The sequence below is a fragment of the Notothenia coriiceps genome, unplaced genomic scaffold, assembly GCF_000735185.1.
Source record: "Notothenia coriiceps isolate Sejong01 unplaced genomic scaffold, NC01 NC01_scaffold00028425, whole genome shotgun sequence".
Classification (NCBI taxonomy): domain Eukaryota; kingdom Metazoa; phylum Chordata; class Actinopteri; order Perciformes; family Nototheniidae; genus Notothenia; species Notothenia coriiceps.
Window position 1 is genome coordinate 21,351 of NW_011361126.1, and position 24,051 is coordinate 45,401.

A 24,051-nucleotide genomic window follows, 5' to 3' on the forward strand; every position below is an offset into this window, starting at 1 on the left:
GGGGTCCGAAAAACCCCTAGGGGTTAAAACCCTAACCCTAACCCTAACATGTCCCCCATTGAGCATGTTTGGGATGCTCTGGATCGGCGTATACGACAGCGTGTTCCAGTTCCTGCCAATATCCAGCAACTTCGCAGCCATTGAAGAGGAGTGGACCAACATTCCACAGGCCACAATCAACAACCTGATCAACTCTATGCGAAGGAGATGGGTGACATTTTAGGGTTAGGGTTTAACCCTAGGGTTTTCGGACCCCCCCAGACCCCCCCAATAAAGCAAAAATGCATGTTTCAGAGTTGCCTTTTATTGCGGCCAGCCTAAGGCACACCTGTGCAATAATCATGCTGTCTAATCAGCATCTTGATATGCCACACCTGTGAGGTGGGATGGATTATCTCGGCAAAGGAGAAGTGCTCACTATCACAGATTTTTTCAGATTTGTGAACAATATTTGAGAGAAATGGTTATTTTGTGTTTATAGAAAATGTTTTAGATCTTTGAGTTCATCTCATGAAAAATGGGATCAAAAACAAAAGTGTTGCATTTATATTTTTGTTCAGTGTAGAACAATGAGGTGCAGCCACATTGAGCTGAGATATGAAGAGCTGCAGGTATATACTCAGCCGGCCTACTAACTACATACACTCTCATACTTTATGAACTGTCGTATGAAACTGCATTTGCTTTCAACAAGAGGGCTGCATACTCTAAAAAAAAATAGTTGTGATTATTTTAACTATAGATACTGTAATTGTGACATAAATAAAATGATGAGTGATTTTTAGTACAATCTGTACAAAACAAGGTTTTTTTCAATACCAATTGTAGGATGTTACTTGCTTCATTCAGAATGTTTTCATAAATCTACCAAATATTGCGCTTACTGCAGTTTGAATATTCACTAGTCCATATTAGGATTTTGATACAATTTTGAATAATTGTGCAGCTCTAGTTAACCCAAATCAACCAGGATTTAAATCTTAAGCATTGCCACTTTAAATGTATTCCTCAAACATAAGGCAAGTAGGTGCAGTTATTACCTATATCACTGTAATTCCTCTCAGATGCACTTGTTCTAGACATGTTTTATATTGCTGTTAAATACTACAAGCAGGTTCTGCAGGGTTGTCATAATATTGACACAGAAAAATTTAAAATTATACTGTTTATTAAACCCTGCATGACTGAATGTGTGTTTGATAGACGTACTGTAGTCCTGTTTTTCATCGTAAGGCGGAGCAGAGTAATCATTGTACGTAGCGTTCCATCGCAGCTCCTGTGTCTTGGTGTCAAACATGGTTATCATGTATTCTGGAGAAGAAAAACAAGGTGTCAGGAGAGCATGAAATTACCTCAGACGTAATTGTGCTGTGTGCGTGTGCATTTCTCTTGCAAGACATGCCTGTGCGTCCAATGTAGAGCAGAGGAGTGTTGGGGCAAATGGATTCAGAGGTGGAGGTGGTTAAACTGGTTTGCTTCTCGCCTGTCTCAGGATCCACCACAAACCAAACATCCTGCTTTTTACCTTCAAGTGCACACATACACACACATTATCGAATAGCCTTGAAGTATTCAAAAATATTTATGTGTCTATCATTCCTCATCTCTGACAACTGTCTCACACAGTCTCACCTGTGTAGAGGATACCATCAGAGCTCCTGCAGGGAGCTGACTGAACCAGTTCTGGTATGGTAAAAGGCAGTTTCTGCAGGTACATCCAAACAAAGGGGTCATAAAATGATACACAAATACAGACTAACACACAAATAAACATGCTGCATGGTTTACCATCAGGCCTTCCTTGTGTTTGCCACCCAGGACATACAAGCTGCCATCGTTGGGGTCTGGGAGAAAACCGGGCCTACAAAAACAACATTCATACTGCCTTTTGATTATTTCAAATATTTCATTACTCTTGCCTCTTTCAGCAGGATACTTTTACATGACCTTCGTCTCAATCAATATGTTTATCTTAAAGAAACAGCTGTATAAGCCTGAACAAAATAATGGGAAAATGGACTTCAATGCTCCTAGGAATTGGTGGCATCTTTACATGTGTGTTACTCACTCTGTGAGGTAGACGGGTACTTGAATAATAGGGTCTGAAAGAAATTAAAAGACAATTTCACGAGCCTTATTTTAAAATAGAAACAAATGTCTATGAATCAGTATTGATGTTTTTGTGTATGAACCTTCTCTGAGGGTCCACTTGATGTCTCCGGACTGTTTGGAGACAGCATGCAGACTGCCGTCCAGAGTGGAGACAAACAGGAGGGATTCTGGGAGAGTGACTGATCTGACCCCTCCAACCTAATGGGCCGTCAGGAAGAGAAGAGAGAGAGAGAAACTTTAAGCTAGTGGTCCGACAGTCACCGTGTCCTATATCTGATATTCCAGCACAGCTTGACTACAGCATGTGTCTGTGTGTGTTTGGGTGTGTGCGTGGTGTGTGCGTGTTTGTCATCTCAGCCAGGGGTTGGCACTCCTGCCCTGCAGTAAGTTTGTGCTCTATTAAAGTCATACTGTGTTTCTCATTAAGCAGGATATCCTGATAACCCCTCCTCCTTCCAACACTATATCCTATACTGGGAACTATTTTATACCGTGTGTGTTCACCACTCCCATATTTACCCACCAGCGGACGGCAACCGGCGACAAAAAAAAAGGAAAAAAAAGGAGCACCACAAGCAAACAATTGCAAACACTGAATCATCAGGTGCTCAGAATTACAATATTGTACTCAGCGTGTGAAATTATTACACAGTATATCATACAGTAATCCTCAATTAGATGTTGATATCCAGGTCACTAATGATTTTTACCAAAAAATATCTCTGTGTATGTATATATACAGTATATAATATATATATATATAGAATAACTTTCTGCCACAAATATATCAAACTATATTTTATGTCACATACATATTTAATGACCATTATTGGAGGGTTCAACCAAGGTTTTCAATAGCAAAAATTGAAATGTCTGTGTATATGATAATGAACAACTTCAAACACACATACACACTCACGCACAGGCACGCGCGCACACACACAACACAACACACACACACACACACACACACGCACACGTACACTCACACACACCGGCAGTATTAACTTTCTTCAAGCAATTTGGACTTAACGCTTAATCATCATATCCTGGCAACTCTACTCGAGCCTGAAATAGACACAGTGGGTTGGCAGTTGCACTCTCTTCTGCCCGAACAGTATTTAACAAGAAAACAACAACAATAACAACAAAAGTGACACCCATACACAGTAGAAACGTTATACCTGAAATAGCTTGCCATCCCAGGAGATCAGGAGGAGAGACAGCAGCAGTCGTCCCAGAGCCCCCATGACCCCCGCAACACTTTGTTTCATGGCTCTGAACAAACCGAGGACTAAACGCTATTCAACTAACAACAGAGGTCGAACTCTCTCTCCATTTCCAGCGCGGAAGGCGTCCATCTCTCACAAAATTAGTTAGCACCGACACAGGCCTTTTAACATCGCTCTGGTAGTCCAAACGGTGAAAGCTGAGCTAGAAGCACCGCTTTGAATACATAATAACAATCTTCACTTGTCACTTTTACATATTTCCGTGTTGGGACGAAACCAGTGACGTCTTGAGCGTACTGTCAAGCTGAGAGGAGGCGGGTCAATCGTGTCCCTGCACGGAGTGGCATGAGTCCCAGCCAATGAGGGGAGAGGTTTGGTACAGAAGGGGCGGGGCCTGAGAAACGACTGGAACACGTGGAAACGGACAGCAGGACAGTTGCAACGCAACAAGAGCGGCTTTTTGTGCAATAGAAACTAGTGGAGGCAGTATTGTTTGTTCACTCTATACACTCCCTACAGCACCTGTGGGCTGTTACTAAGAACATTTACTCAAGAAGTGAACTTGTTTACATTTGAGATAGCCTACTTGTAGGCTCAATTTCTTTATTTACATTTGCTACTTCCATCCAATTCAACTTTTTATATTTTATTTTATTTCCTTTTTATCACCACTGTAAAGTGTCTTTGAGCACCTGAAAAAGGCGCTTAGATTACTTCATGGTCAAATATTGTAGGCCTTCTTTTTACTCCACTACATTTTTGTTAGAGCTTAAGATGCAGAATGACCCTATCAATGGGTAAAATTGTTATGAAAGACCCAACATAAGTAACAGTACTATTTATGTGACATCTGCCCATGCCCAATACACTGTATTAAACAGGCCTGTAATAGATATATGCATGCATACACAAAAATCAGGTCACACCTGCTTGTACCCCTAATATTTTTGGCTACACTGCCTTCCTCAATAGCTATATTAATAGCAGAGGGAGAACAAAAAGAGCACTGGTGAATGAAACGTGATACAAAAAAATATATGAAAACAAAATGTTTAAACTGTAAGATCTTTTGAGTTTGGCTTTTAATAAAAACTTGAATAGAGAAGCTTTTCCTGCTAAATATTGTTTTTAACATTGTAAATTGCTGTAGTACCTTAGTAAAAGGGATAGTTTGGAGGAGTTATAAAAGGTATCCGTAGTCAGTGCATTATCTACCATAATTAACGCGGGGCATCTTCAAAGTTTGGAGAAGACGATAGCAAAGAATCAAAACAATGTACTGCTGTTGACAAGGGCATCAGCAAATGTATTTTTGGCCACCTAAAACAATATCTCTACATGATTAACCTTGCCATCAGTCAGCCTATTCTGATGGGGCCAGACGCCATAAAACTTCTTTACAAAAAAAAACCCTATTTTACTTTGCAGAACACGAGGTTACTGGTCTACCACGGCTTCCATCGCTTAGTTTGCTCTATCATCCATCTGATGTAAGTAATATAATTATGGATAAGTACCTCATACAACCCTTTTTAACAACACACAAACTACCCCTTGAAGTCAATGATCTGAATACGTCTTTCACATACACCGTAAATCTAAAAAGAGAATGTCAAACGGTTACAAAAAACTTTATTTCCCTTCAGAGAGATGAAAGCCAATAGTTGACACCAGTCTTTTCCAATGACTTACCAACATTCTATTCACAAAATACTATTCAAAGTGCCTTTACATGGAGAAACCAGACTGTGATAACGCAGCTTGTAAACAGGTGTGCTTCAGATATGAAAAGATGACAAAAATAAAATAATACTGGCAGGCACTTCTGTCATTTGAGGTATGAAAAAAACTAAAGAACAGCATCAGAGACTGATTTTTAAAGGCATTTGCTGGCTGTGCGCAGGTGGTTGATTCTCGGTGCTGTCTACTGGTGGAGTGTGCTGTCAGGTTTCGGATAGCCAAACAGCTCAAAGTCAGGTTCATACAGCTTGTACAGTTCTCTCCTCATTGCGATGGGAATCTGTGCAAACCAGTCTCTTTCCCAGCTGGCTGCAGTTCGGTTTCGAGCCCCTGAAGGGAAGTGTAGTAGATGATCCACCTCCAGAAGCTTCAGCAGGTGCTCCGCGTCCGTTTCTAAGGATTCTAGTCGTCCAATGAAGTCATACTTCACTTGGCATGGATGGCACAGACGGTACACCTGAAACACACAAAAAGCAGGCATACAATTTGAAAACAACATTAATTTCTGGGTCTGTTAATGACTTTGTTAGTACCAATACCCCTGGCGAGGTTTAAATTGCCACATGTGACTGAGACTGGAAAATAAATCTAGCGGCCCCTTGGTCTTGGAATTACCAGTACGGTAGACTTAAACTCGACTTCCACATCTTTCTGGCCAGTTTTAAACAAATGTTGGCACATTGCTTAATCTGTGTTTTGCTCTTGACCTCTTCTGTTGATGTTAGTGTGATTTGAATTGAACGTTTTTTTTTGTGTAAATAATTACATTAACCGAGCTGAGGCATATGTTATGAAGAAAATAAAGTAGGCCTCATACTAAAATGTGTATGCTGAAATAAATCCCAGACAGCATAAATATGATCATCCAAAGGGGAATTGTACATCAACTCATGAATAATGCCAAGCTGCATTAAGTGCGGCTTTACACTGCTCTGTGAGATAAATACCTGCCGCCAGTGTTCGTTGAAGATACTCTCCCTCTCTGTCTCTGGATCCAGCAGGTATGTGATAAACTGCTGAAACGTCGGTTTGATTCCTGCTGCAAACGCCTCCGCCGCTGTCTCTGGCAAACTGCCCGATAGATTAGCATAACGACGCAGCATGACCGAACCAAACTGCTTGTAGAAGTCCTCGTTAGGCCTGAAAACACACACACAAATACACACACTTTTCACAATTCAGCAAAGATACGACTGCTGTTTAATCAAAAGTGAAGCCCATTCCTCAGCCTCACCCACAACGCAAACACTTACACAGTAACACACCCACTCTGTCTAACCATCCAGTTTTAGACACTCACTTTCCAAACTTGTTCCTGAAAGCTGAGATAAGACGAACAAAAGGGTCACGCACAAACAGAAACTTGGTGTAGTGCTGGAGCTTGAGTGCCATCAGGTGGCGGGACAAAGATCCATAATGCCTCCAAAACCTGGAAAAAGACACAAACAGGAACACGAGAGCAGATCTTCAGCGGCGTTCTTTTTGAGTTGTGATTTTAATGTTTTAGTTTTATGCAATAGATACATAGATTATCCTATTTACTGTGCCTTTTTTTCATATGTTTTCTCATATTTTTTACTGATTTGTTATTATGCAAATCCTATGATTCCATAACACGAGCCCTTGAGGAGTAAACGATTTGTTTTTATATCAGTGCACAGAGAAAAACACAGCTTTATAAAGGAAGTGGAAAAAAAAATTCCAAGGTGAGAAATCATACAGTAAACATTATGGTTTGACACCCAGATTAAATGGTTTATTTTCCTGTTTGTCATTGAGGTGTGTGGTTTGTCTGGCATTTAGTTCTTGTCAAGACACATTTTTAGTGTCACTGTTTTCCTTATTGACTTGTGGAAGAGATTCCTTTACTGAGGTGTTAAATTATTGTGCAGGCTTGGTTTCTTTTGTAGGGATTTTGTTGGTGTGGGCTAAAAGTTTTCTTTAAAACACGTCTTTTATCCAAATTCATTGCTTGGTCGTGCAGTATAATATTCAACAAGTTTCTGTGTAGAATTATTCCTTGTGTGGTATAGCCAAACATCTTTGCTCAAATATAATAAATACACCTTAAAGTTATAATTTTAATGACAGAAGTTACTGTTTATATTCATGGGCGTCGCAGCCATTATATGAGGGTGGGACAAGTCCCCCCAACCTTTTAAAATGATTAGTTTAGACCCCCCCACTTTTACTATGCGGAAAGTCAGTGAATCGGTCTATCCGCTCGCAACTCGTTGTAGTGCGCTGTGTCAGTGCTTCATTATCAAATCCATTCCACTTGCTTATTGTGAGGAAGCCCAAATCAATGAAATTCCATACCATGTTTTCACTGCTACTTTGTACCAAGGCAGATTCTCAGAGCCGTACACATGAGCCGTACACATGGTGCGTTTTTTGTGTAGCTGTGTCTTTAGTTGTAAAATGATGCGCTAACAGTTCACGAGTGTGCTCCACTAGCACCCGGATATAAGGCGCTGTTATTAAAGAGGTGGAGGGAGAGTCCTCTCCTGTCAGACTGAGAGGCTGATAACTACAGCTCAGTGAGGTAAAGGACTCTCTGAGGGTTTAGATCAGGGCTATTCAACTACACATTCAGTTGGGCCAGATTTTATAATTACAAAATTCAGCTGGGCCAGACATTCAGCGGCCTGTAAAAAGCGGGTAGTGACACATTTTAAACAAACACATATTACTGCGATGAAAAACATGCCATTTTTATTCATTGTTAATCTAACAAAGGTACGTCAAGAAGTGCATAAAAACACAACAAATTAGCATTAATTTAACAGAATCTGAAAAAAAAGTGCACAGTTGTAGCATTACATTTGTTTGCTTTAGAAGTCAAATATTCAGGTTATTTTTTTTTTTAACCAGGCACATCACAGAGTGCATTTACTGAATACAATATTAGCAGTCTTAATACATTTCCTGACATACAAAAAAAACAGCTAAAGAGAAATGCAACACAAAGAGGTAGTACTGTAGCAATACTATTTTTTCACTTTTCAAGTAATAACAAAAAAATCATACGTTTTGGTCACATTTGACCCAGACACATTACAAAGTGCATTTAAATGAATACAGAAAGAACTGTCAAACCCTTCAGTGCACAAACCCATAACAAGGGATACGGGTAACTATATGAATGAATACTACACTACACGTCGACTATAGTAAACTACTCTAGGTGCTTACTATCACCTCATTTGTGATTTGTCATCGCTGACTTTCTCAATGGGAGAAGGGACATTTCCCTTCTCCCATTGAGAAAGTCAGCGATGACAAATCACAAATGAGGTGATAGTAAGCACCTAGAGTAGTTTACTATAGTCGACGTGTAGTGTAGTNTTGTCCGGGTGTTTTGATTTTAAGTGGTGGAGTAATCCCGAAGTGGTGAAAGTCTTTAGTTACACCCCCTCGAGAAATGTCAGCTGAACACGTTTTACAAATCGCAATCCGCGCCTCTCACTCTGATATTTTTGAAATATCTCCAAGCGGCAGACATGTTGGCTGTGAGCCAGCGGCGAGCATGGTCGCGCGCCGTGCTTGCCGCCGCGTTTTGATTACGTCATCACAACAACACGTTAGGTTACCAAACTTACAGGTGCTATTGTTGTTGTTGAAGGTCTGGCTGTTACAGTCTTTATTTAAACTATATTTGTTGTAGGCCTACTGGCCTAGATGTTTATGTATTTTTAAAGCACCTTGGCTTTGTTCTGAATGCACTTTGTTGTAGTTATCCTACAGAGAAAAGAAAATGCACTTGACTTGGAATTAATGTACTGTATGCATTCAAAAGTGCAGAATAGATGTTTTATGGACCCATAATAGTGATTATTATTTAAGTTAAGTTTTGCCATAATCATGTCTTTTTCCATAATCAGGTAGCTGAACAACATTGGTAAAAAATGTATACATTATATATATATATATTTCTATTAATCATTTTCGGCATTCGGTTTTCGGCTAACTGTTTCCTATTTTCGGTATCTGTTTCAGCCAAGAATTTCCCATTCGGTGCACCCCTAGAAACTGATGCACCCATTAAGATTTAAGAATGTTGTTCTCATGAAGTTGTTTCAATGCAAATCTTAAACTAGAAAGGAACTCTGGAGGCCAACTGTCCGGTCTTCCATCATATGCAAACAAAACCACTACATTTGGAAATATTTCCAAAACTATAGAATCGTGTCAAATATGGTTAAGTTAAGGTCTTCTAAATTAGAATATCACATGTCCATTGGTGAAAACAATTTGATGCATTATGTATCTGACAGATTGAAACAAATGTTGTGAGAAAAAAAATCATGCAAGTTACTTGCTCAAAAATACTGAAGGTCCTGGTTCAAAAGTATTAAATAAATCTGCTTAAATTATTAAGTATGATTGATGACTAATGTTAGATGGACGGCATTATTTCTGAATTGTCTGAGGCTCAATGTGTGGTTGTTGTGTTTGTGTGCAGGTATGTGGTGACCTTCAGTCCTCTTATGGACACCAAGGAGGACCCGCAGGCCATCATCATCTGGGACATCCTGACCGGACAGAAGAAGAGAGGCTTCCACTGCGAGAGTTCAGCACACTGGCCCATATTCAAGTCAGTTTGGCTCTCTCATTGTCCACATTTATTTAACCTCAATGTTGGATTCACATTCGTTTCTCGAGCAGTGTTTTCAATATGTTATAATGCTAATGTTTTTTGTTCAGATGGAGCCACGATGGAAAGTTCTTTGCCAGGATGACCCTAGACACACTGAGCATCTATGAGGCTCCAGTAAGTACATTTAATGTAAAAATTACACTTTTATTTATTTATGTTAAGTCTGCAAGAGACATTAAAGCCATGTTTCTGCTCCTTTCAGTCTATGGGCTTGCTCGACAAGAAGAGTCTCAAGATTACCGGCATCAAGTAAGTGTCTTTGATCATGTCTTTTACGATTTGTTTGTCCTGATTATAAACTGATAGCTTTCTATATAGAAATGTTGATATTAATCCGTATGTTTGTGTATCTACAGGGACTTCTCATGGTCTCCCGGTGACAACATTATAGCGTTCTGGGTCCCTGAGGACAAAGATATCCCAGCCAGGGTGACTCTGATGCAGATGCCTACCCGCCAGGAGATCCGTGTCCGCAATCTCTTCAATGTTGTCGACTGCAAACTGCACTGGCAGAGAAACGGAGACTACCTGTGTGTGAAGGTGGACAGGACTCCTAAAGGAACCCCGGTAAGTAAACAGCCGGAGAGAAGGAGGAGAAACAGCTGAGACCTCACTGGTTGGGAGAATTCTTTTTTTAACATTTATTTCATCTTTTTCAGGGCGTGGTCACCAACTTTGAAATCTTCCGCATGAGAGAGAAGCAGGTTCCTGTTGATGTGGTGGAGATGAAGGGTAAGAGTTTAGTTATCCTACCTTATATTACTGTTAATTGCTAATGTTGCTTTGTTTATTTATTGTGTAAAAAAAATCATCAATGTGTACCTTAATGCTTTTGGAAAATTGTTGTAGAAACGTTTAGGCCAATATAGCCTTTGAAAGTCATTCAGTTAGAATTTAAAGAAGTGTTTTCTAATTAATTTTCCTGTAGAACCGTGTTTAATTGTTTCTTGTGTTTCTGTCCATCCAGAGGGCATCATAGCGTTTGCATGGGAACCCAACGGCAGCAAGTTTGCTGTTCTCCACGGAGAGCCTCCCAGGATCAACGTCTCCTTCTATCATGTCAAGAACAACGGCAAGATCGAGCTCATAAGTGAGTATATAGGGCACATGCTAAATGTCCTATTGACATCATGTTTCACAGTCTCATGTGCAGTTAACCTCCACCAAATGTGACAATTTGTCCTTTTTGTCTACAGAGACGTACGACAAGCAGCAGGCCAACAGCATCTTCTGGAGCCCCCAGGGACAGTTTTTGGTGCTGGCCGGACTCAGGAGGTCAGTGAAAGTTGTGTGATTGACAGAAACAAGTAGCCACTGATGACATAATAAATAACTGACACAGCGTATGAGAGCTAAGCTCCTGATTCTAACTCTGATCTGAGGCTCACAGTATTTTATATATGCACTTGTGACTGTCCTCCTGTGTAACTGTGTGTATAATCTTTTATTTGTTCCTGTGTCTGCGCGTGCAGTATGAATGGAGCTCTGACCTTCGTGGACACGTCAGACTGCACCATGATGAACATAGCAGAGCACTACATGGCCTCCGACGTAGAGTGGGACCCCACCGGGCGCTATGTCGTCACCTCCGTCTCCTGGTGGAGCCACAAGGTACGTGGCGCTCTGTGGATGCTTGATGCTCCTTTCCTTCCAGAGCTGAATTCACTGTTGATGGGTGTGAATTAATAATGAGCCTTTATTCATATATTGTTTCGTGTGTGTCTAGGTGGACAATGCATACTGGCTGTGGACGTTCCAGGGCCGTCTACTTCAGAAGAACAGCAAGGACCGCTTCTGCCAGCTGCTCTGGAGATCCAGACCTACTACTCTGCTCAGTGTGGAACAGGCCAAGGTACCATTTAAAATATATATATATATGTATAGACTGTGTATGTGTTTGTGTAGCCAGTGATGACAGACTAAAATACTTTTCTGACACCTCGTATGAGAGCTGCACTGCGGCTCCTGATTCCAACTCTGATCTGAGGCTCACACCATCCTGTGTACCAGTGCAACACATAAAACTCCATTTTATATTTGTCGTATGTTTTCATTTGTGACTGTGGAAGCTTCTTGTAAAATGGGTGTCCCTCTTTCTCTTGTAGACCATCAAGAAGGATCTGAAGAAATACTCCAAGATCTTTGAGCAGAAGGATCGTCTGAGTCAGTCCAAGGCTTCTAAGGTTCGTCTAGTTCCTTTATTTAACTGTTTCACTCTGATGACACATCAATGTCCTACCTTTTTTTATTTACTATTTGGGCCATTTCAGTATTTTCTCCTTTGCTTTATTAACCACTTTGTTAACAAATATTATAATGAAATTGTGGGATTTAAAATGTTTCCATCATGAAGAGATTTGAATGCTCTCAAACTCACCATGGAGTAAAATGTTAGTTTTCATACTAGAGCCATCAAGGCAGGGCAACATTATTCCTATAGCACATTTCGTAAATCAAAGTGGTTTACACAATAATACAAATGCAGGTAAGACAGAAGATTAACAAGAGACGACAAAGCTTCGCCATCCAGTTATTCAGAACAACTTATTGAGCATGTTTCCAACCCCGGATATCGTTCTGTTTTATGAAACTGAATGTTTAATTTGTTTGAGTAGGAGCTGGTGGACAAGCGCAGGTCCATGATGGACGACTACCGTCGCTTCAGAGAGACAGCGCAGCAGACCTATCTGGATCAGAAGGAGGCCCGGCTCGAGCTCAGAGGAGGTGGGACCCTTTTCTCACATGTTGTACTCCTCTCTCTCACATGTTGTTCCCTCCCTTCACAGTTTTTAACTTGGATTAAGAAAACTAATGACTAATTCCTGTGTTACAGGAGTGGAAACTGATGAGCTGGACAGCAATGTGGAAGACTGGGAGGAGGAGACCATTGAGTTTTTTATCAACGAAGAAATCATTCCCTTTGGAGATCTGTAGTCCCCTACGCAGGTAACCATCAATGTTGTATATTGCCAACAAACAGTTCACATTTATTCAAAGATTCCAAAGTGTGTAATTTTATAGCTTCCAGTGAGTGGTTTGCCTTGTCCGCATGTTTAATAACTGTTAAATGGTCATATTACATCAGTTAGAACAAATATATATTTTCATTTACCCGTAGATATGTCTGACCATGTTGTTATTTTTTTATATTTTAAATTATGTATTCAAGAATGTGATACTCAAAACAGTGAAAAGCTGCTTCAAAACTTAACAACAAAAATGTTGTAAAAACACCCACTTAATTTTGTGTAAAAAAAGGTATGCGCCTTCAATAGCTTCTAAATCTCATATTTGAATGAAAAAAGGCTGGTTTCTGTTATCTGCCAACTCATTTAGTCTTTGTCTAGTTTCAAATTAATATTACGAAAGTTGCTCTTGTTTTTTGTACTCGAAGAACAAGAGCAACTTTTATTCATCAAGTTCCTGCTGAATTCCTGCGTCACAAAGATGAGCGAGTCGGAACACAACAGCAACAAAGTGCAGCCAGTTTCCATTGAATAGATGGACTATGAAAACTGTGGAGAGCATGTTCTCTGGATCAGTGATGGGGACTGTTTCACTGAGAGCCATTGTTGTTGAGATTTACAGCAGCATTTTCTGTGTTTTTTTTAGCAGCACAACCTAGAATACAGTCATCTCCATTGTATTAGGAAGTAGCAGAAAAATTCAACATTTGCACAATGAATTCAGCCTTTTAACGGTGTTCATGCGAAACCCGGGGATCGTGTATTTTGAAATGTTATTTCCATGCCTGAAAAGATACTTGGAACAAAACTGAAAATGTCACAAAGTCATGGATTTTTTTTTTTGTCACCAATGTTTTTATTCTCTATTTATTACGTTTAATTATATCCCAAATTGGAACACAGAAATAAAGTCGAAATTCAGTACACATAGTTATTTCCCCATAAACCTAAATATTAGTCATATTGTCCATTTGTGATGCCAGCTCTCTCAAATAACCATGCTATTAAGACCTTGTACATATTTGCTCATCAAAATTCAGGGGGAAAGTCATGAAATACATTGACTCAAATGTGGAAGAACCATACTTTGGGAGCAACAGCTATGTACTATTCTCTCAATCAGTTTTATGTAAACAACTAATGCACCCTGATTTATCTTGTCTTTCTTTGTCTCAGTTCCGATTTTGTGTGGAAGGAGGAGAGGAACTGCGTCATTGATTGGAGAAGGACGAGGACCACGCTGTGAATAATTGGGGTTCACGAGCCTCAACGTTCATCTTTAGTGACATCATCAAAGCACGTCTCATCGAGGGACAAGAGAGGATACTTCAAAATGTTCCCATTGACTCTCACCATCATCCGCCCACTTTTTTTCGCTCTGTGGATCCTGAAATTTAGTAAAACTGCCTGCTTCTTTTTTTATTCATTAATTGGAGTCACCTGCCCTCTATTCTCAGCCCCTCTCTTATTGGACCGTCTTTTTCCAGGGGTTGTTTTAGGAACTAGCTTCACCATGCTAGTGTGTTATCACAGGGCAGCACAGAGTGGTGTAACAGTGGGGGGGGAAGGTGTTGTGACAAAACAAGTAGCCTTCTTTATAAACGTGCTGATGTGGCACTATAGTGGCCTGTATCCTCCTCCTTTCAGACTAGGCTTTCACACAGGGAGGTGGTGCGAAGTGGGAATAACTTTAAATAAACATTCAAACAGAAGATACCTGAATTTGTCTAAGTGTTTGTTTTTTATTTGTAAAGGGGAGCATCTGAATCTAGTGCTGTTCAGACCAGCTGGAGCAACAGGACAGAAAACTACCAACATATTTAATAATCAATTTATCATTCTAGTAATTATCTAGAGCTCCAACAACTAGTTGATAGATACAACAATTATTCTAAAATGGCAGCATCTCAACTATGGGGATTTCCTGCTTTCATATGTTTTATATCCCATTTATCTGAATGTTTGGCATTTGAACTGAAAAAATAAGATGTTTACAGCTATGAGAAACTTGGATGGCCTTTTTTTTCACAGTTTTCTCATTTTATTCACCAAACATTTAATCTAATAAAAAATCTACCGGATTAATTGATTATAAATAGTGTTTATCTGAAGCCTTAGATTATTTGGAGTTGGAATAAATTCAATATAAGAGCTATATTACAAAGAAAAAAACGTTTTCTTAGAAGTCAAGCTGCTGGCATAATTTCTGTCGACCATACACAACCATTGGTAAATGTACTGGGCATGTACATAATGCAATGCTTATTACAAAAACTACTGCTGTAGCCTTTAAATCTCCTTTTTAAGCTTTTGTTCTTTCATTCACTTGTCTTCAGTTCATGAGATGAGTATAAACCTTATTGTTTGTAAGAGAAATCTCATTTCATAAACGGATAAGTCTTCTCAGAATCTGCTGTTTTTAAAGCGCATCCTAAAACTGAGTTTCCTCCAGAGGTCACTGCGTCAGAGGTTTAAATAAACCATTGACTGATCCCTTAAGCTGTCACTAAAATGTACTTCAGATGATATAAATATGTCTCTCTCACTATAGTTCAAAAATATTTGTAAGTCAAAGTCACACAATGCTTCACATTGAATGCATTTTGTGGTCCTGGAAGATGCAGCAGAGATCATAGGTTGTCTATTCTTCTGGACAGCTGGCCTCTCATTAAGCTGAAAGTGTTCCTCATGCATTTATGAAGCCATCCCTACCATGACTGACGAGTCATTTAATCTGCTATGGGAAGGTAAAATAAGTATAGTTTATTTTGTGAGATAAATACACTGTTCTGAGATTGTGGTTAGGTTAACTGTTGCTTGTCAAATGGCTTGATTTGCGTCACTGTTCTGAAGACAAACCAATCCTGCAGCATACAGACAGCAGTTGGTTCTCCATGTGCCAACAGCTTTAAGGTTCATTACTCATCCACAGGTCTAATGTTTGGTTCCACTTTAAGTATTGACTCTATAGCTGCAGGGATCTTTCACCTCATTAACCTAACAGCTTAATGCATGTACAAATGTTCACTGGGATGTTTGTCTCAGTGAACAGAATAGTTGACTTGAAGAATTAGTCTGACAGGTAGGAACTCAGTGTAACGCCCACAAATGTACCTTACCATCTGTTACATGTTACTTGAACCATGTCCTAAAATGTTGCAATCTTTTATTTAACTTAAAAAAACCTTTGAATTAAGTTATTTGCTATATTTTGGATTGCACAAGCTGTGGAAGAAGTACTCAGATCCTTAGCTTAATCTAATTCAAAGCAGTGGTGGACATTAACTAAGTACAATACTATGCATGTCATCTTTCGCTCTGACGCAGAAGCCCAGCCCTGGGCAGCCGCTATCTCCCATAAGGAGGGGCTGCCCTAGCATTTTGTTGTTGTTACCAGTTTATGACCGGGCAACTCTCGGTTAGAGATAGTTATTGTTATGGGACACCTGGAACACATCCTTCTCGGGGTGTAGATGACCCCGAGCTATAAGCGACAACAAATGTGATTCAGTGTCCCTCAGCTGTTTAGTCTATCTATTGAACAATGTTGATTATTACACTCTGAACTAGTTAAAACGTTGAACTACAGAAGGGGTCTTCAGAATTGATTTGGCATCTCTACCGTGTGGTCAGACCGTGGCCCTACTTGTCTTGTGAATTCTCCGGCCGAAGCACCAAATAAACCGTCAGTGTTTGCCATCAAAGCTCCAGCTCTCCTCGTGTCTCTCTGAGTCCTGTTTCCAATTGCTTCAGAAGTTTCCCCCACACTTCAGTTCAATTATAAGGTCCCTGTACTTTGGTATTTTCTTTTCCTGCTTCTTATACTACTTTTCCACTACAATTCAGAGATCAATATTGTACTTTTAATTCCACAATATTAACTTACTTTGCATAAACAAGCAGTCTAAAAAGTACTTAAATTAGGCCATTGTTTACCAGCTATACAACAAACATTATAAATGCACCAATAATTACAATATTTTTGTATATATATTATTCTGAAATTGGCCGCTCTGCATGATGAGTACTTTTAATTTGTTGTACTCCAAAAATATATTTTAATGCTTATACTTTTGTAATTTGACTTACTTATTATGAATGCAGGATAGTAGGATAGTTATTCTGTTATATGCTGTAAGAAAACATTCTGTTTAATGTAGAATGTCACTTTAGGAGACAAACAATTTTAGTCAAATAAACAGGACAATATTTCTTCTGGGAACAAACTGTAAATCTGAGAAGGTTGTGGCACCATCCAAGATATTTTACTTTCTGGGGGAAATGCCATCTTTGACTTTTTTAGTAACGGGATCTGTGTGTTTTTAACTTTCAGTCGACAGCCGCCTCGTGCTTCTGATGTGGAGACAGCAGCCAACCCATCATTTCCCCTTCAGCTCAAAGATGTTATAAATACTAAGAGACAGCTCTTCATTTAATCATGGGTTATTCCATGTTTAGGCTTTTATGACTCGCAAAATAAGTCCAGAAAAGTAGAGAGCATTTACACACATCTTCCAGGTAAATAGATACACATGTTCAGTGTGATGAAAGTCAGTACAATAGCTCTGGAATAGCCTAAATATCCCATTATATTCTAATTTTGCTTGTTGGTTATTTTGTGCTTTGATACAACTTTATTTATTCAGATCTGATGAAGAGCAGTTGTGATTGAAACATCATATTGGAGCCCTGCAGTGTGTAAGCCATTTACTCTTTGTCCATTGTCTGCTCACCTTCTGCTTATCACCTGTCCCATTAGAGTTGAACATACGTGCACACTCCTTTTTGTAAGATGATATCAACTGAGTACCTGAAGTTCACAACAATTACAAAGAAGTAGACTGTTGCAAATGAAAATCCTGGATAGGCTCCCCCCCAACGATGCTCATTTTTAAATAAAAATAAAAATGAATCAAAAAAAGCCTAAGGAACTAGCATAAAATAGAGCTAAAATACATAAATAATATGCAAGAAAATTGATATGAGCTACATTTGTGGTAGACAATATTAATGAATAAACAGAGTGTAGCAATATAGTAAATTATATCTATGCAAAACAAGAAGTATTTTACTGAGGCATATACAGTATGTAAATAGTAAGTCTTGATTTAGTCTATAATTGGCAAATTCGGATTTAGTAGGCTATCTTTTGTAATTTTGACATTTATATGATAAAAACGTCTCATTATTTGACTAACCATGAGCAGGCTATAAATAATACTATTTTTTGTATCTTTTTGGCGCCTTTATGAGGCCTCCCGAGGGTCCCAGGACCTTACTTTGACTGCCATAGGCGTAGGCGGGTTTATGGTTTCATAGCCTAAATCCGGACAGCATGTGTTTGGAACTGGAGTGTGTGGCTGGATGTTCTTCAAATAACGCGAGATTTGGCTTCGGTCTGTGGAGAGAGCAGACCACCACAGTCCTGTCTGTGGATCCCACCCGGTCTCATCCACCGGACAGACGGACAGAGAGAGGGATACCTAGCAGCGACAAAGGGCTGACCGACCATGGAGCTCATCTGCCGGGTAAGAAAACACCCTATATTTAGGTCACTTGCAGTATTTATTCTCAGACAGATTAATGTGCAGACTCGTTTAATTTTCGCCGTGATGCTCCCGGTGTGAAGGGCATAAAGGGAACAGAACCAACCGGGCTGTTCGTGCACCTCAGAGGCGGCGTGATGAGGCTGTTTGTGTGGGGAGGAAGCGGAGGAGACTGTGGAGAAAAAACAAATTCATATATTCTATCCTCGGCTGTTGCATGTAAACTAACAGGAAAGTGTGCGTTTGCATGAGAGAGGTACAGTGTCCGCAACGGCCGGTGAAAGGGCACATTGTAACATGTGTACTGTATAAATTAGTTTTTTTTCCGACCGAGGTCTAGGAGGAGGAGGTGATGGTGGGTCCTGTGCGAAATAGAAAAATATTAACTCAATTAAAGCAGTGTCTGCCTTCCTTCATGAATAGCACACGTAAAAAAACAGCACAAGTATAGTACCCGAGTAGTGTTATAAAACTTGTGTAGTGCATACTTGGCACTGAGCTCAACCGACACTGTCCACATACATTGTTGTTCCTTTTTTATTTTGCGTGTGTTTGTTCGCACGTGTGTTTAAAAAAACAGCGCGTGCCAAGCCACGAGAGTGTTTGTAGATTTTGATTTCTCAAAATACGGCCCTCCAGTCAACGTGGAGTTTAAATTGAAAACTAAGTGGAAAGAAAAACCGCAAAGAAAACTATAATTTTCCAAAAATATGAGCCTTTCTCTATGAGAACCCTGTCTGGGTGGTATTCTGCTTTTATTAGGACCCTCGTTTTTCCACTGTTTTCCCTGACAGCAGATGTTTTTATGGGACAATAAGGGGAGTAAATCCTCCACAGGCACTGGACTGAAGAGCCTCCACCCCCACACGGTTGTTCACATCTCCGTGACAGCTGAGCGCACCGGGCGGAGCTTGAGGTTCCCACGGCCCCTGGGCAAATTCACACCGGTCAAAAAAAAAATCTTTTGTGACACATACTTGAAAAATATTCACTTAAAGATTATACCCAAAGGCCATCACACTTTGATGTCATACTGTAGAGACTAAGTTCAACTTTTGACATGGTTTAGATAATTAGAAATAACTCTAATGTATATTTACAATAGTTTATATATGATTTATCTCTGAAATTAAGTTGTAGTATAGAGTAGCATACTACACATTAAGTACTTGCTAAATGTACTTGGTTGTATTTCACCACGAGTTCCCAGTATGTGTTTCGTGTTGCGTTTCATTTTCTAAGAATACATCAGTTGTCATTCCAGTTCTTGTATTTTTACTTGCTTCATAATTTTACCTCATTAGGGCTGTAAAAGCAGGGGTCTAAGTTACATTTCCTGTCTCTTTTTTAGTTGCAGCTGGCAAGCAGGAAGTGCGTCCTTCCGCGATAGGCCGCCACCATGGAGCTGAGATAACCTCTTCCTCTTTTCTGCACCAATCACTGCACCCGATCAAATATAACCATGGGAACATGGCGTGGACTACGAGTGGCGTTTATCCTGGGGTCTTTGTTTATGATCCTGCTGATAATCGTGTACTGGGACGACGTCGGGGGCTTCAACCTCTACCCCCTACAGGAGCCCAAACATGAGTCATTGCACCCTCGGGCGACTGCTGGGTCCCCGCACTCTACGTCCAGACCCCAGAACAGTTCTTCCTCCCCCGTCCCCACTACTGCTCGCAGCACAACACTGGTGTCTGAGGAGACTGGAGGAGCAGCTGAGGAGCTTACAGAGGAGGAGGGGAAGGAAAAACAAGAACAGAGACAGCAGGAAACAAGGGAGGATGAGGAGAAGGGAAGGAGTCGTACTACTGCGGACAATAGGGAGCAAGAGGACAGGAAGCAGAGGATCATGGGTGTGTGTTCTGGGAAAGACGCTGTTGAATTCCCCGGAAGTACCCGGCCGTTTGAGCAGATCCCAAACAGGGAGCTGGATCACCTGATAGTGGATGACACCCACCAGATTATCTACTGTTATGTTCCCAAGGTACAGCTGCCTTGTTTATGTGTGTCTATTTGTAGAAACATGTAGGTTGTGAACACATGTGGGCGGTGATTTAACCGTGAGTGGATGTAAGTGTAAAATAAATAACAAGAAGACAAGAACATTTAAATCATAGTGAATGTTTACTGAAGCATTTTGCCACTGGTCAAAAGACACATTCACACAAGTTTACAGCTCCTCTTGTTTTTCTGAACACTTTTCATTTCCTTTTTCTTTTCTCCATCTTTATTCTACGTTTAGGTGGCGTGCACCAACTGGAAGAGAGTGATGGTGGTCCTGTCTCAGTCTCTTATCTCGCCCTCCTCAGGAAAACCTTACACCGACCCGGAGGCTGTTCCTCCTGACCTCGTACACAACTCCTCTATCCACCTCACTTTTGCCAAGTATGACACACACACATACACACATACACACACACACACACACACACACACACACACACACACACACACACACAAAATATGTACACAAAGACAATTTCATAAAAGGTATTTTTATGTTATCCGTTAAATACATTTTATTTGTATAGGGATTAGCAAGGGCCACAGTCAGGAATATGGTAATATATCCAAATCCCTCTAATGCCACCTGCACAAAAATAATATATTTGTAATCCCTCCGTAGACTAAATTATGTTTTTGAAATGTTTCTGCACATTGCACAGCTATAATTCTGAGTGGAGAATTACTAAATCTTCATTACTTGCTTTTATTAAATACATTTAATCTAAAAACAGAAGTAAGCCTCCATCTTAAAAACCTGCCACGTGGGATTTATGTGATTGCAGAATGACCTTGTTGACCTCAATGGTACCAATCATACCTACTTTTAAAACTAATCTCCTATTTGCAACTGTTGCATCATAATAATATCATTATTATTTATCAATTACAATCGAAAGACACCATAATCATTTATTCCATGAATGAGCTGCAGACTAGGTAAAACTCAAGTGTTGCTTAGCTTTCATCAACATTTAAGCAAAAAAAGGGAAGGGGCACTTTAGTTTGAGGTGATGGCCTGCAGTATTAAAGAAGCATCAAGTGTTTGCAATAAATATAAACATGGGCGTAGGAAGCATCCTCAATGTGGGTGGGACAATTTGACAGGGGGTGGGCAGGTGGTTGACCTCACCTCCTCTAGGGGGGTCCGGGGGCATGCTGCCCCGGGAAGATTTTTTTTTAAATGTTGAAGTTAAATGCATCAATCTGCTGCACTTTGAGAGCAACATGAGGGACTAAATCTATGGATACATCTCTCAACACATATGAAACAGAACTGAACAGATTTACTTTTTCTTTATGCATATTTTACAAATCACTCTCCTTTTAAACTGTAGTATGAGTTGGAATTATTTCATACCTGTTCTTCTCTTATTTTGTATAACTATAATGATCATATAAAGGTGTGCCTTGGAAATACTTGTTTTGCATCAATCTTGATACAGGGTACTTATATGTTAGCATGGATTCCTAAAGCTTTTAGTCTACTATCCCATCATTCAAGGGTGGTTTTCAATATAAGTAATGGTTTATTTTTTGGACGGACACTATAATTTACATTTTTTTACTATGTTCAATCTGAATTTACTTTAAAAACATTTATATTGATTCTGACTTTTTTTTACATCCAACTGACAGACATCATTGCTTTGAGAAAAAATATTATTCATTTACCCATTTTAGAAGTGAAGATATAGTCAATTGTTCTGGGAGTGTCATTTTTTAGCCTGAGACCTGAAAAACAGGCTCGGGGCTTAACTGGTTAAAATGTTTTACCATAATGTCTAATTGTGCATTGTATTACATGGCCACATTTTATCTAGTTTAGCTTTTCTTGTTTCGTTGTTTGTAATGGCAGAGATTAGGGATGAATAAAGTACAACTATAACCATAATCATATTAAAGTATTTCAATCCATAGAAAGGTCTGTGACACGCTATTTCAGTAGAGGAACACTTTATTGCCTTTTGTTTTACAGTCACGACTCGCACTAGCTGCTTGCCGCTCAATCAAAATCAAAAGACCCCCAACTGACTTTTCATTTAATACATTTTAACGGCTGCAATCGTTACTTTTCCCTAAAACCTGAAGTCAAGCTACTGTTGGTATTTCGGAGATCCTTTCCGGAATAGTTTTTCAAAATAAACTTTAACCACAGGCGTAAGCTAACCGGAAGTATTTTAACAATAAAACAGTTAAAAGTACTGGTGTTTAGTCTATCTTATATCATCAAATATTGATTTTAATTTTTAACAATCCCTCCTTACAGACTCTTTTAGGGTATGTAAATAATACTGAAATCAATGAGTTCTTCATCTGAACTTTGCATAGTACATAACTCATATAAAAAACATACAATCAAAATGGAATGGTTCAATAACCGTCATAAAAAATACAAAAAATACTTTGGTTGGTCTTCAACATAAAAGTGTTTCTTTGTGCATAACTTCTAGTGTTAACATTCAATATCATTCTTCAAAATAGCAGCAATTAGCTTGGTATCAGAACATATCTTACTCCCTCCTTTCACATAAATTGTTCTCATACTACATCAGTGTTAAAGCACTTGTTTTTTACAAAGTATAAAAGAAACAAACTATTTTACAAAGTAATACAACACAGACAGGGGGAAACAAACAAACACAAAGGAGACGGCTGGAGCAGTACAGCCACCACAGCGTTACCTAATGCAACTCCACACTACGTCTTACGGTGCCGTGTACCGGAGGGGAGAGAGAGAGAGCAGCGAAGGGGGGGAGAGAGATGTAATACGGTTTCCTGATAAAGCTGTGGAGAGTATGTGCTGCAGGGAGGTGGATGCACAACGCACCCAGGAACGAACGCTAGCTCCGGTCCTTTTTACTGTGGACTCTATGTCCTGACAGGCTGGTATTTGTGAAACCTGCACAAACACAATACTGCACCATGATTACAAATGGTGAAATACAATGTAAAACTACAGAAAAATACCAGCTCACTAAAACACAACGCAACTACTAACTATACCCGCGGTCAGAGAGCGGAGATGTTTACCCTTTGTTATGTAATATGACGCGTTTGACGTATGACCTTAAAAAAAAGCCGTTTTTAAGAGCAGAGCTCAAAATTGCTCCTTTCCCTCTGAATTCCTGCCCTTATGTCTCGTAAAACATATCAAATCCTACATTCACTTTTTTAATTGTAATTTTCAAGCAAGTTTAAGCATAAATGTAGAAAAAAAAAAACCTGCAAGATGCTCTTTAAAGTGTTTCATCAACCCACTCTCTTCAGTCTGCGTACAAATGACACAACTTTACACATTGTAAAATGCGTGCAATAGATATGCTAAAGTCCGATTTTGCGTGCCTATATACGCCAACTATTCCCATTGAGTTCTGAGTCCGAGTTTTGCGTGCATTTGAGACTCATGGATACGGTCGTGTCTGAGAAGACCGTAAGCTGTGTGGTCCATAAAAACATGTTATTACTCAATATCAAGCAACGATTATTGATTTTATTTGTAATCGTATAATTTCTGACTTTTTTTGCCGTCCGTGAGGAAAATAAATGGGGCTCAGAGCCTCAAAATACTGAAATCCGTATTGTTTTTAATCTTTTTTTCCTTCGAATTTGTTATCCTTTTCTAAATAACACACTGTTATTTACTCAACAATAACACACAATTATCCTTGTTTTTATCTATTCATTTAATTCTATAATATTGGGCTTTTTAGCCGTCCGTCAGGAATTGATTTTCAAAATAAAGTCACCGGAAACAGACGTAGGCCCGGTTCAAGCTCGATGATTTG

The 24,051-nt window shown here is 39.5% G+C and overlaps 4 protein-coding genes across 5 annotated transcripts in view; 2 read left to right on the forward strand and 2 right to left on the reverse strand.

Annotated features, from left to right (window-relative positions):
- The window catches only part of ern2 (endoplasmic reticulum to nucleus signaling 2), a 24,478-nt gene extending 20,862 nt beyond the window's left edge, over nt 1-3,616 (reverse strand). The window contains exons 1-7 of the mRNA XM_010785889.1: nt 3,297-3,616; nt 2,193-2,310; nt 2,069-2,102; nt 1,789-1,861; nt 1,633-1,705; nt 1,403-1,525; nt 1,210-1,311 (exon numbers count right to left, since the gene is read on the reverse strand). Coding sequence (XP_010784191.1) covers nt 1,210-1,311; nt 1,403-1,525; nt 1,633-1,705; nt 1,789-1,861; nt 2,069-2,102; nt 2,193-2,310; nt 3,297-3,386 — 613 coding nt within the window. The 5' untranslated portion in view covers nt 3,387-3,616. The remainder of the gene's footprint in view (nt 1-1,209; nt 1,312-1,402; nt 1,526-1,632; nt 1,706-1,788; nt 1,862-2,068; nt 2,103-2,192; nt 2,311-3,296) is intronic.
- A 1,343-nt stretch (nt 3,617-4,959) lies between these two features.
- On the reverse strand, nt 4,960-6,677 carry LOC104958162 (carbohydrate sulfotransferase 12-like). 2 transcript variants are annotated; one of them, XM_010785872.1, is made up of 3 exons: nt 6,385-6,677; nt 6,032-6,224; nt 4,960-5,541 (listed from the first exon to the last, which is right to left on the reverse strand). In XM_010785872.1, exons 1-3 carry the CDS (start codon nt 6,474-6,476, stop codon nt 5,269-5,271), a joined length of 558 nt encoding a protein of 185 aa, XP_010784174.1. In that variant the 5' UTR covers nt 6,477-6,677; the 3' UTR covers nt 4,960-5,268. The 2 variants fall into 2 exon arrangements, with proteins under 2 accessions (XP_010784174.1, XP_010784175.1); XM_010785873.1 differs by having other exon boundaries at nt 6,338-6,426.
- Nucleotides 6,678-9,487: 2,810 nt separating this feature from the next.
- On the forward strand, nt 9,488-14,432 carry eif3ba (eukaryotic translation initiation factor 3, subunit Ba). Its single transcript, XM_010785890.1, has 13 exons — nt 9,488-9,681; nt 9,792-9,858; nt 9,947-9,993; nt 10,101-10,311; nt 10,404-10,476; nt 10,712-10,834; nt 10,941-11,019; nt 11,217-11,355; nt 11,471-11,596; nt 11,850-11,927; nt 12,360-12,468; nt 12,578-12,690; nt 13,887-14,432. The coding sequence occupies exons 1-12, from the start codon at nt 9,488-9,490 to the stop codon at nt 12,676-12,678; spliced, it is 1,347 nt and encodes a 448-aa protein (XP_010784192.1). The 3' UTR covers nt 12,679-12,690; nt 13,887-14,432.
- A 3,694-nt stretch (nt 14,433-18,126) lies between these two features.
- On the forward strand, nt 18,127-22,542 carry LOC104958172 (carbohydrate sulfotransferase 12-like). The gene is made up of 4 exons (XM_010785891.1): nt 18,127-18,238; nt 19,608-20,243; nt 20,502-20,644; nt 22,533-22,542. The coding sequence occupies exons 2-4, from the start codon at nt 19,719-19,721 to the stop codon at nt 22,540-22,542; spliced, it is 678 nt and encodes a 225-aa protein (XP_010784193.1). The 5' UTR covers nt 18,127-18,238; nt 19,608-19,718.
- The last annotated feature ends 1,509 nt before the right edge of the window (nt 22,543-24,051 follow it).